Source organism: Pistacia vera, unplaced genomic scaffold, assembly GCF_008641045.1.
Source record: "Pistacia vera cultivar Batoury unplaced genomic scaffold, PisVer_v2 Contig22, whole genome shotgun sequence".
In the NCBI taxonomy this organism is placed as follows: Eukaryota; Viridiplantae; Streptophyta; class Magnoliopsida; order Sapindales; family Anacardiaceae; genus Pistacia; species Pistacia vera.
The window spans coordinates 1,267,810-1,280,568 of NW_022196024.1; the positions used below are offsets into that span (position 1 = coordinate 1,267,810).

Genomic DNA, 12,759 nt, shown 5'->3' on the forward strand with positions numbered 1-12,759 from the left:
TTTAAATTTAAATTTAAATTTTTGGCTGTCGCTCTCTCTTCTTTAAGTCGAATTCATCAACTAAACAAGATACGTTGTCGTCCAAACGTTTGATTCTCGGCAACGGAAATTTTTTCAATTTTATTTTTGTTTTTATATTTATTATTTTGCTTTTTTAGATATCTTTATTTTTAAATTTCATTTAATTAAATTCTTAAATATGAATTCTTTTTTGTTTTATATTTTGCGAAACCTACAACTTAGTTAGCTCTCACACAAATAAGTTACATGCACTTGCATTAAGTGAATTGAACAATGGAGTAATTTGCCTGAATTTTAGTTTCACACAAATAATGTTAAGGTATATATATATGTATATATATGTGTGTGTGTTTGTGTGTATGTGTGTAAAAGTACACCCACAAGTAGGTGTATGGATGAAGGGTGTACCAAATCTTTAACTTTATAACCCAATCGTAAGCAATGTTTTGAAAATAGGACCCGACCTTGACCTGTTCAAGAGTCCGGTTCCTGGTTTGACCAGTTGGATAGGTCGGTTGGACCTTATGCTAAAAAAATACATTTTAGTCCTTAAACGTTTGAAATTCATCAAAAACACTCCTAAATAATTATGCATGACTCTCTTAAGGTTTGAAATCTATCCAAAACACACTTGTTGCGTAGGGATGGGCATAGGCAGGGGACCCCTGTCTCCGGCCCTAGCCCGAAAGCCCAAGTGGATTCCCTGATCCCGGCCCGAAGCCTGTTCGAGGAATCCCAGAAAAAATCCCGTTCCCCAAACAATCCCCGAATTCCCCATTTTGGGGTTTTTTTTTTTGTATTTTTGTATCCTTAGTTTTATTATCTTNTTGCTGTCTCTGCGGCTGTCCTTCGCCATCACCTCCTCCTCCTACTGCCGGCGGCGCCATCGTCTTGTCTCAGCTCTATTGCAAACTGAGATTGAAACAAACTTGATGCGATCGAATGAAACAAGGGACGGGACTGGGAGTTGTTTATTTATTCTAAACCAAAAGTTCTTATTGTTGCAGAGACGGGTTCGGATTCAAGTAACAGTCGCGGCCACGCCAGCATTTCAAAAATATCAGGGTCCCAAAAGATATTTTTATTTTTAAATACAAGTTTTTAATGACACTTTCTTTTTAATTAACGTGGATATAAGATAAAAATTAAATAATAAGTATGTAACTAATAACATCTCCAAATGGCTCTTTATATGATCCAAACTCTTTATTATAAAGAGTTTATCTATAAAAATAAGAGTTTAATAAACTTTTTATTCTTTAAATATAAATTAAAGAGTGGGTTTAACTCTTTACATTTAGAGAGTCAATTTTTTACTCTATATCCTAATTTTAAATAATAAATTGTAAGTTTCTATGCATTTTATTTATGATTTATCCCTCCTATTAAGTTTTTTTCCTGAAAAAAAATATACTCTCTCCTAAAATTTAAAGAGTCTATGGGATTTGAATAAAAAATTTGTTCATTATATTTAAAAATCAATAAAGATGCTCCTTATTTACATGAAATGTGCTCTTTAAAATAAAGAGCACCATTGGAGATGCTCTAAAGGCATCTCTAAATGACTCTTTATATGATTCAAATTCTTTATTATAAAGAGTCTATCCATAAAAACAAGAGTCTAACATGCTCTCTATCTTTAAAATATAAATTAGAGAGTGAGTTTGACTCTCCATATTTAGAGAGTCAAATTTCACTCTCTATCATAATTTTAATTAATAAACTACAAGTTCCTATGTATTTTATTTATTAATTCTCTTTCCTATTAAGTCTCTTTCTTAAAAATAAAGAGTATCTTCATTAAATTTAAAGAGTCGATTGAATTTGAATAAAAATTGTGTTATTTATATTTAAAAATTAATAAAGATGCTCTTTATTTATATGAAAGATGCTTTTCAAAATAAAAAGCACCATTAGGGATAGGTACGGGCCGGGGCGGGGCTAGGGACTCCTGTCTCCGGCCTCGACCCGAAAGCCTAAAGGATTCCCTGATCCCGGCCCGAAGCCCGTTCGAGGAATTCAAGGAATCCCCGAATTCCCCGTTTGGGGTTTTTTTTTGTATTTTTGTATCCTTAGTTTTATACTTTTATTATTCTTTTCTCCAAATTATATATACCAAAAAAAAAAAAAAATGTAATATACATATTAAACGTAAAGACAAAAAAAAAAATTAAATATATAATTAACAATTTTATTAGGGTAGGGCAAAATCCAGAAATTATACATATTAATATTTTTTTTGTTCAAATGCCCACCCTCAAGTCCTCAACAAGTATTGGATCCGCCCCTGATTAATGATTATAATGAATCAAAATATCAAAATGATCATTATAATACATTAAATATATATATATTATTTAACAGTATAATATTTTGTATTAAGTAATAAGTATACATATATAATGTCTCTTTAATATATAATATAATGTATTATATATGATACATTATACATATATATTATAATAAATTTTAAATAAATAACTACCATATATATTATAATAAATTCTAAATAAATAGCTATCACAATTCACAATATAACAAAGGCAATTGGGTAATAGAATTGAAAAAATGATTTAACGAGGGACAAAAAAAAAATTATTGTGATTTATTGATTCATTATAANATTGAGTTAGTCAAGAAAGCTGGAATAGGCCATTGGTTATTCACATGACAAAGCATTTTGCCACCTACACTGGAAACAACACAGTAAATTGGCAAGACAAAGGGGAAGAGAAAGAGATGTGGGGGATCATGAAGTCATGGGGTCACATAAGTCGTTTAATCTTATCTTATCCAAAAATCTCATCACCAATTAGGTTCCAACAACTGTATTTATAACAATTATATTATAATTGTCAATGTTTTATCATCTTCTTGGGTAAATTGCTTTATATCAGGCAGGCTGGGAAAGTGGGTTAAGTTGAAGTGACATGCTTTGGGGTTTTGCACTGATTAATATTTTTTATAATCTTCTGTTAGTGCAACCACCGTTAGATTGACCACATTTAATGGCCTACATTAGTGCTTTTTTGGAGCACTTCTTTTATTAGTCCAAGAGAAAATGATTGAGTGACATAAGATTGCGTATCAAATCTGTACACCAAATAATATGATAAAATCTTGATCGTTAATTAATTTTAACGGATAATGAATCAACAGTTAGGATTTTACTATGTTATTCGGTGTATAGATTCGGTGTGCAACTTCCGATAACTATAGCATTACTCTTAGTCAAATACATTCAATGTTATATATAAACACTTTTTTAAAAACGCTATACAATAAAAGCTATTTATAATATTACTCTCTATAAAAATAAACTTTATATAGTTATAAAAAATTCTATTTCTAATTTGAGATAGTTATAAATAAGAATAAACTTTATATTATAATAAGTTATAATTTTTTTAATTCCTGTCTTAAGGAGAGTTGCCTCCACATAGTAATAATTATCTGTATATTGAAAAAAAAAATATATGTTACCTTACATTAAAGGTTTAAAATGAAATAAAATATTTATCTAAAGTTGTTTGGAAGAATAATTTATGTTTTAAAAATGTTACCATATTTTTTAACTTACGGGTACATTATTTGCTAGCATGTACATCTTCTTGTTGAAACCAAAATATTTATAGTTTCTCAAGCATGTTTAGAGTTTATTGACACAAAACTTTTTGTATTTCCCTACGATCATCTTCATGATTATTTCATTTCTCTTTTTGTCTAATTGTAACAATGATTTCTTCTTCAGTTAAAGTATACATGACTTGTTGCTCATTTGAATGATTGAGGAAGACATTATATATCTGTTCGATTAATGTAGTGAAGTTGTTGAATCTAATCACTCAATTCTACAATGATTCTTTGATTCTCCTTATCCACTTTATTTGTAACTTGCAATTAATCGACATCCGAGGTCCTAATTTTGTAATGCTTAAAACAATTGGTAATTGTCTATGACTTCACATTAATTTGATCATGCAGCAATTGCATTTACAATTTCATCAATGACACTTATCTTTGTTGGTTCCAAGACACAATCCTCTATCCGTTTCAAAAGTAGGCAATTGAAGCGCTGAATTGAAATCCTAATATTGTTAAAACATTAATTGAAATCATAATACTGTACTACAAAAACATGAATTATAACCTAATCTAACAATTATCTCTTACAATCTTAACGTGACAATTGAGTTGACAACTGTCACGTCAGTTTCTATTACACCTAAGATACTAATTAACTTTGACTAAACATGAACGATCGTCCATTCTTTCATAAGGAATGATTGTTTCTTCTGAATAGACGAACATTCCTTATGAATAGAATATGATTGTTCCTTACGAATGAACAACTATTCCTTATGAATGGAAAAATCATTTTTTTATGAATGAACGTTCGTTTGTCTCTAAGGAACGATCGTTGATGTTTACTTAAAATTGTCAGTTGATGTGGTAGTATCAACTCTACTATCACGTTAGAGTTGTAAGATAAAGTTGTGAGATTGAGTTGTAAATATAATATTTTTGAATCTTACAAACTATCTCTCATAATCTCTAGATGGCAACTCCTCGTTTTTGTTGATAAATTTTGAATTTTAGGAAATTCATAAGTAAAAAAATTGGAGATTATCATCTAAGGTTGTGAGAGAAAATTTATGAAATTGTGTTACACAAAAGCACATTTTTATTAAGAAACTACATCAAGAAATCAACGGTCAGAATCAGGCAGTACAAGTTAATTCTATAGCAGGCAACCTCAGTTAGATTAATTATATTATAATTTATTTTATATAAGGCAGGCTGGGAAAGTAGGTTAAGTTGAAGCGACCTGCTTGGGGTTTGCACTGATTTGTATTTATTCAATTAGTGCCACCACCGTTAGATTGACTTCCTAATGGCCTTCATAAGTGCTTTTTTGGACCTCAAAAAGCACTTCTTTTATTAGTCAAATACATTTAACGTTATATACAAATGTTTAATTAAATAAAAATAAAAACACTTTTTGAAAATGAGAGAGAGAGAGAGAGAGAGAGAGACAGAGTAATATTAGGTCTATCATCCAATCGCAGCAATCTCCTCTTACCACTTTAACGTGATAATTAAACTGATAATTCTCGTATCAGTTTTCATCACACTCGAGACTTTAAATAATTTTGATTAAATATGGATGATTATACATTTCTTTACTATTTTTTATAAAAGAATAAACGATCATTCATTATGAATGGAATAACTATTCCTTATGAATAAATAATCATTCAGTTTCTTGAGAATGACCATTCTTGTTTAGTCAAAGTTGTCGATTGATATAGTAGTATCAACTCTGTTGTCACGTTAGAGTTGTAAGAGAATGTTGTGAGATTGAGTTATAAACGTAATATTTTTTAATCTCACAATCTCTATGTGGCAGTTTTCAGTTTTTTGCTAATAAATTTTGAATTTTGGAAAATTTATAAGCAAAAAATTGGGAGACCTCACTTCAAGGTTGTGAGAGAAAGTTGGTGTGATTAAGCTATAAATGTGATTTTTTTTTTTTTAATAAAGAAACTACTTCAAGAAATCAACGGTCAGAATCAGGCCGTACAGGTTAATTCCATAGCAGGCAACCCAGTAAATCAAACGGCCACAATTTTAAGTTTCAACTATAAACTCCAAAACCTTCTATATTCTTACCAAACTTTTGAACTTGTCAAAACCAAAACTTAAAGAGCTTCCAACTTCTTCGTCTTCAAACTTAAACCAGAAAACTCAAATGGGGTATTACAGAAGGAGCAGCATCTTTGATTCATTCAGTCTGAGCCCACTTCCCTACCCAGTTCTCTTGCTCTTAGCCCTCCCATTAATCTTTCTTGGCATATCGTCTTATTTCAGCTACGAGGAAGCTCTTGAAACGGCCGAAGAACAGCTCAGTTGGGTGCTTTTTGCCACGCCGGTTTTGTTGATTCTGCTCGTTCGTTGGCTGTCATCCATGGAATACTCAGACATGTACTTCACCTCTTCCTCGCCTTGGGACAAGCGCCGCCGGACCCACTACCAGCCGTCGGAGGGAAGCTCACCGTGGGGTGTGGCCGCCATAATCTTGTTGCTTCTTGTTCTTGTGCAGTTCCAGTCTAGCTTTCTGGATAGCTGGTTCTGAGAAATAAATCAATATATTTTAGATAAAAAAAAAAAGGTAATTAACTAATCAATAACACATATATGGTTTTGTAAATAATAGAGTTAATTAATGGGTGATTAGTATGTATAATTAAGTCCATCTGGGTTGTTTGTTTTATGTGGATTTTATGAGATATATATATATAAAGCAAGTTCTTTTTTTTTTTTTTTTTCCCTTCCTTTATATGTTGTTTGTTGAAGCTTAATTAAGTTGATAAATTAATCAGGTTCTTAAACTTAATTTAGGGTTTCTTAATTTTCCCAGAAAGTTAAAGCTTTATCAAGTAATAATTTTGGTAGAGGATGTGATTGATTTTATTATTGATTATGTGGACTATATGGTATATGGGCCATCGCCTAATTTATTTCGAGTAATAATGCTGACAACTGACAAGTTATCAATCACTTAAGTTACAAGCAATTTAATTATTATTATTATTATTTTTAACCGAAGTGTTCGGAGTAGTTTTCCGATTATTTTTTTAGGGTTTTAAAGTTAAACGACCGGTTAACTCTTTTAAGTAATATACACAAAATATATACAAAAGTCTTTATCGTCGTATTAGATGATTTTTCAAGCAAAATGTTAATTAAAAGAAAGATGGCAAATTAGATATTAATAGGAATTAGGTTTTGATTTTTTCACTATCTAAAATGGGCAAGGAAGAGTAGTTTGTTGATTATTTTTTCAGGGTTTTAAAGTTAACAATCGGTTAAACTCTTTATTGGTCATCTCTATTAATAATAGAGAGAGATCTCTTAAGTAATATATACAAAAGTCTTTATCGTCTCATCTGACCACTCAGTGGTGGTTCTTCAAGCAAAATATTAATTAAAAGAAAGATGATAAATTAGATGTTAATAGTAATTAGGTTTTGATTTTTAAAGTGTCTAAAGTGGGTAAGAAATAATGTTAATAAGTTATCAGTCACATAAGCTTGAAGCATTTTTTTTTTTCGGGGTGTTTAGACCAGCTTGTACACACCTCGATTAATTTTTCGGAGTCTTGAAGTTAACCATCAGATAAATCTTCCAATCAGTAGCAGATCCAAAATTTTTTGTTAGGGTAGGTTAAAATAAAAACTAATTATATATTAATATTTTTATTAGGGTGGATCAAAATCTAGAAATTATATATATTAGTATTTTTTAAAATAAAATTGAGGGTGGGCCATGAAGTAGGTTGGATCTGCTCTGCTTCTAATGATCATCTTTATTAGTAATCGAGAAAATTTTTTTAAATAATATATTCAAGAACCCTTATCGTCCCACCCGGGGTGATTCTTCGAGTAAAATGTTAATTAAAAGAAAGATGACAAATGTGATTTTAATAGTAATTAGGTTTTGATATCTTCACACAATTTATTGCCTCAAAACATGAGTGGCTAAAAGCAAGAGTGATTATTGTTTTTAGTACTACCGACATAACTTTTTTATTTTTTTCGTTTTCTTTAGATTAAATAAAAGAAGGGACTAGATGGTCAAACTACTTTATGACTAAATATCCTAAAAATCTTTATATTTGTTCATATAAAACCTCAAAGGCTAATGTAACTGAGAAATTCCTGTTTTAGCCCTTAGTTGATAATTCAATTATTAATTGATAAACCTACGGCTACGGTAAGAATGAAGAATGTCGGTTTCAAAATGAGAAACCATATATTATTGAAGAACATACAACTTTTTTCCACCCAAGGTTTGCCTTAATGACACTTTTCCACCCAAAAAGTTTCAAAATAACATTTTTTTCATCTAAAGTTTATATTCCGTTAATATCTAAAACCGATTCTGGTAGATTCCAATAGCAAAAATTCTCTCCGTCATTACCATTTGAACCTTCAGTCTCTTCTTTACAAAACCTCTCTCATTATAGTACCCGATTTCTCATCGATTGTCGATCATTATAAAGATAGAGTTTTTTTGTTTTTAGCTGATTTTTGGTTGATTCTGACGACAAATATTCAATCGGTTATCATCATCGATCCACTGACCTCCACTCTACAAAACACCTCTTACACTGGTTGCTAGTAACTCGCTGAATATCGGCTGAAAAAATAAAGTGTATTTTGGGTATTAATAGAATATAAACTTCGGACGAAAAACTGGTATTTTGAAACTTTTTAAGTGGGAAAACGTCGTTAAGGCAAACCTTGGATAGAAAAAAGTCGTTTACTATATTATTGAATTATCAACACCTACCATATGCTTCGTGGTCCAATATTTATTCAAGGCCTGGCTGGCCCATTAAGATTAGTGCTTCACCTCCTCTTTCCATACATCAATTTAATAATCAATTCAATTATTTAATTACACTATTAAAACATTCAAACTATGTAAAATTTAATTAAATTTATGTGACTCAATACATCAATACAAGTACAACTTCATAATTTTGTGTCTTACAATATAACTAACTTAACTTCCTCCAAGCCACTTTGAATGAAATGAAGACTGATAAGAGACCAAAACCAGAAGCACCACCACTAGGCTGACAATTCCCCATGGGATGCCCCCTGCAGCCGACTGGTACATCGGTCCACGGTTGAGCCGTGGTAGCCGGAAGCCGTAACTTCCACCGGAAGAATAAGAAGCTATTAAGAGAATCAATAGAAGTGGCAACAGGAAGAGAAATAGCTGAAAGTTGACTGTTGTGATGTGCAACTGAGCCTTGTAGCCTGTGTATTGAGATACCCACAATAAGATAAAAACAATGCCAAAAATTGTAAGCAATGCTGGTGGTGGTGATGAAATTGAGGTGAAGGTTTGGTTTGTCCAGCCTTGTTTCCACTGTGGACCTCTTCTCTTGGGGTAGAACCAATCCATTTTTGTTTTGAAGTTTTGGGTTTTGTTTAACTTGTGTTTTGGGATTGAGTGGTTTATTTATACTAGTGGTTACTTAAAAGGGTTGATTTGGTTTGATGTAAAGTTTGGTTTGGGATAAATTCTTTGAGTGTAGAGTCTCTCTTGAAGAACTTTTTGGTTTGGACGTGTGCACACTCAACTGTTTGATACCAAATTAAATTTCCATGAAATTGCCAGATTCTTAAGTTTTTGGTAATCTTTAAGCACAAGGGCTATAGTTTTAACACCTGCATCTTCAATAAACTTAGTATTTTGCTGCTGGGATTAAGTTTTATCATGCTCAGGATAGTAAGTTATCTGATAATTTACAGATTTATAGTACTTGAGTATCTGAGTGAAACCTTTCAAAATGCATCACTATATAACTCAGAAAACCAAACATGGTACTCAATATGGGCACCTCTTTCCTCTTGACTATTAAGTTATGATTTTTGACCTAAAACTTTTAAGTTATCATGTAAGAGTCTAACATTAATATTTAAGTTTGATAAATCCTCCCACGTAATGATACTCGGTTAAGCTACCATTTGATCTAAAAATTTAAGTTATCAGGTAAGAACTCAACATTAATATTTAAGTTCAATATGTGAATTCACGTCGAAATTTGTCTTTGATATCAAATTATCGTTTGACCTCTAAGCTTACAAGGTGAGGATCCAACATTAATATCCAAGTATAAAATTGTTCTAAGCATATATGAATTGGAAACAGAAGAAGAAAATAGTTCAAACTTTAAACACACTCAGTATAGAGAAAGCAAAACTCACCTATATGAGGCCAAGTGCCCATTGATGCCTTGGCCAGAGACATATGGTTGCATTACCATTCTTGGGGAAGTGGAAGCATCCTCAATCTTTCAGGGACTGTCGTTAGATTTTTGCAATCTTCAACGCTGAAATGCTTGAGTCTAGGCATAGCTCCTGACTCCACCTCTAACGTCTCTAAGAGCCACAACCAAGAAATCCGTAGAACTTGGAGTTGAGAAAATCCTGTTTCAGAGAAAACCATTTTGTATCCTAGGAATGAGTTTTTTCCCATGTCAAGAATACTCAAGCTTGGCAAGTGTTCTAGTATTGGCATTGGATCTTCCTTCAGTGCTGAGCCATATAAAATCAAGATTGTGAGATTTGGTGGAAATTCATCCCTGTTCCCCGGAAGATCATCTATTTTTCCCTCCAACTTCAGTTTGATGAGATGTTGACATTGAGAAAGGAGATGCAGGTTAACAAAGGATGTTTTTGTCTGCAATGTTAAAGATTGTAGGCGTTTTAATTGCCAAATGGACTTCATATCTGCATAAGGTATCTCCCGAATCTCCAACTCTCGCAGATTAATTAGATTTGCTGCATCAATTTCAACCCATTGTCGATAATTTACATACCTCAGAGTCTGGAGGCTTGTTAAAGCGCTGACGTGAAGGTTTCCATGAGGACATGCTATGAGGTGTCTTAACTGATGAAGCTTAGCTATATCAGTAGGTAGCTTGCAGGGAGAATTACCAGTTGCAACCAGGGCAATTAGGCTCCTCCAGTGTCTTATGGATGATGGGAACTCCACTATGCTACTGCTTTTGAACCCGAAATACCTCAGGTGAATCAGCTTTCCCATTGCATCTGGCAACATCAAAACATTTCCTTTTGTACTGGAGGGTTCAATTCTTGTATCCTCAAGATCTAGCACCCTTAGTAATCTGAGTTTGAAGCATATAACTTTCAGATGCTTTACAAAGAGAGTCTCACGATCAGGATTGAAAAACAAAACTGATCGAAGCAGTGGAGTAGAATGGACTGATGAAACATATTTTGTGTTCCCAGAATGAGCAGCTTGTCGCCGACTTAACGAAGTAGAAAAGGGTGATGAGTTTATTTTGCCATCGTAGACATCAAGAAAATTTAGTGTCTTAGCTTTTCTGATTGCGAGTTCTCGTATAAGATCATGGATCCGACAAGCTTTAACCTTGTCCAGAGATCTTTCAGCTATTTGAATCATACTTCTGTCAATGAGCTCTTTCAAGTATTCTTCAGCAACATCCTCCATTTCTTCTTCTTCTTGCGGAATAAACCCCTCTGCTATCCACAACCGGACAAGTTTTTCAGTGTCAATCACATAGTCTTCAGGAAAAATGCTTAAATAGAGAAAACAGGACTTCAACTGATATGGCAATTCATAGTAGCTCAAGGCTAATATTGATGAAACATGATCCAAATCTCTTGTCAAATGCCACCATAGACGGTTCTTCACTGTATGCCATTCTTGTGGCTGTTTTCTTGACAGCAATCCACCCAAAACTACGATTGCAAGAGGCAAACCGCCACACTTTTCCACCATTTCCCTTCCCAACTTCTCTAGTCCTGGAGGACATCTACTTTTCTGACCATCAGTATTATCTGGAAATGCATTCTCACAAAACAGTTTCCAACTTTCCTCTTGCTTCAAAAATTGGAGTTGGTAAACATGGTTATTCTCATCTGTTATCCTCGCTACAGCCTTGTTGCGTGTTGTTATTATTACTCTACTTCTGTTTTCATTGTCAGGGAAGGCTCTTCTCAAGCTTTCCCAGGCTTCTTTATGCCATACATCATCAATAACCACACAGTATCGCCGCCTTTCCAAGAACTTGTAGAGATGTTGTTCCAAGTCCTCTTCGGTCATCATTTCCATCATTTCCAAGATTTCTTTTGTGGGCTTCTGAAAGGATTTTATTGTTTTCTGAAGAAGATCCCGTGTCGTGTACTCCTGAGTTACACAAACCCATGCCTGGCAATCAAATCTTCCTTTTATATCATTAGAGTTATAGAGCTTCCGAGCAAGAGTTGTTTTGCCCAACCCACCCATTCCTAATATTGAAATCACACATCGTTGCAGCTCATCTTTAAGAAGTTGGTTGACTAATACCCTTGCGTTCTCCTCAAAACCAACAACCTGCTCTTTGCTAGAATTGGAGGAGGTCCTTCTTATCTGTCTGAATCTTTCTGTCAAACTGCTGCTCCTGTCTATGTTGCTAGAGTTTCTTATACCATAAGTTTCTGTACTGCGAGATATATCAAGGATCCTATCCTTCAGCCCTTCTATATTCTTGCCAATACTGTATAAGTTCACCCCTCGGTTTAATATGCAAGCANAAACAAGTAAAATTTATAGAATAAAAAAAACTTGTAAATAATATATGTAGTAATTAATCAAATTCCATGTACAGTGGAAATAATTAATTAAACTTTTTTAGTGTTTCTTTTATAAAGTCAAAAAAAAAAATTATACAATAAAAAAAAATTTGTAAATAAGCTATTTGCATAGTGTTTCTTTTATAAAGTCAAACTGTTGTGCGCTTTCTGTGTAATAATGCGACTTAATTCTGTAAATAATTAATATGATATAGGCGCGCCGCGCGCGTGATGTAAACTGGCTGAGTGGTCGGTTAAGTTCATTCTCTATGATATTTAGTTTGTACATGTGCACCATTTTTTAAATATTGAACGAGCGACTCTATGCGGGTGGATGTCAGAATTTCGTGACAATTTGTTTGAGCGCTTTGCGCGTGAACTTGTGGACTACTATAAAGGTCACTGGAAGAAACGAGAAAAATGTCAGGCTCCCACATAATCCTTCATCGTTCTCTTGAAACTCAAAACCCTGCCTCTATCCAAAGGTTTTAGTCTCTCTCTTTTCACTTACAGTCCCTTGAAGTAACGAGAGAGATGCCACCTAATCCTCCATCGTCCC

The 12,759-nt window shown here is 33.1% G+C and overlaps 2 protein-coding genes across 2 annotated transcripts; one reads left to right on the forward strand and one right to left on the reverse strand.

The window, feature by feature from the left end:
* The first annotated feature begins 5,673 nt into the window (after positions 1-5,673).
* LOC116130404 lies at positions 5,674-6,192 on the forward strand. Its single transcript, XM_031416159.1, has one exon. It carries the CDS (start codon positions 5,774-5,776, stop codon positions 6,155-6,157), a length of 384 nt encoding a protein of 127 aa, XP_031272019.1. The 5' UTR covers positions 5,674-5,773; the 3' UTR covers positions 6,158-6,192.
* Positions 6,193-8,480: 2,288 nt separating this feature from the next.
* LOC116130379 (putative disease resistance RPP13-like protein 3) lies at positions 8,481-12,140 on the reverse strand (the record flags this gene model as incomplete). Its single annotated transcript, XM_031416120.1, has 2 exons — positions 8,481-8,852; positions 9,807-12,140. A coding segment is annotated over one exon (2,282 nt), but the record flags the coding sequence as incomplete, so codon positions are not given.
* Between the last annotated feature and the right edge of the window lie 619 nt (positions 12,141-12,759).

Coding starts and splice junctions, on each gene's coding strand:
- LOC116130404 (XM_031416159.1), top strand. CDS start 5,774: ATGGGGTATTACAGAAGGAGCAGCATCTTTGATTCATTCAGTCTGAGC.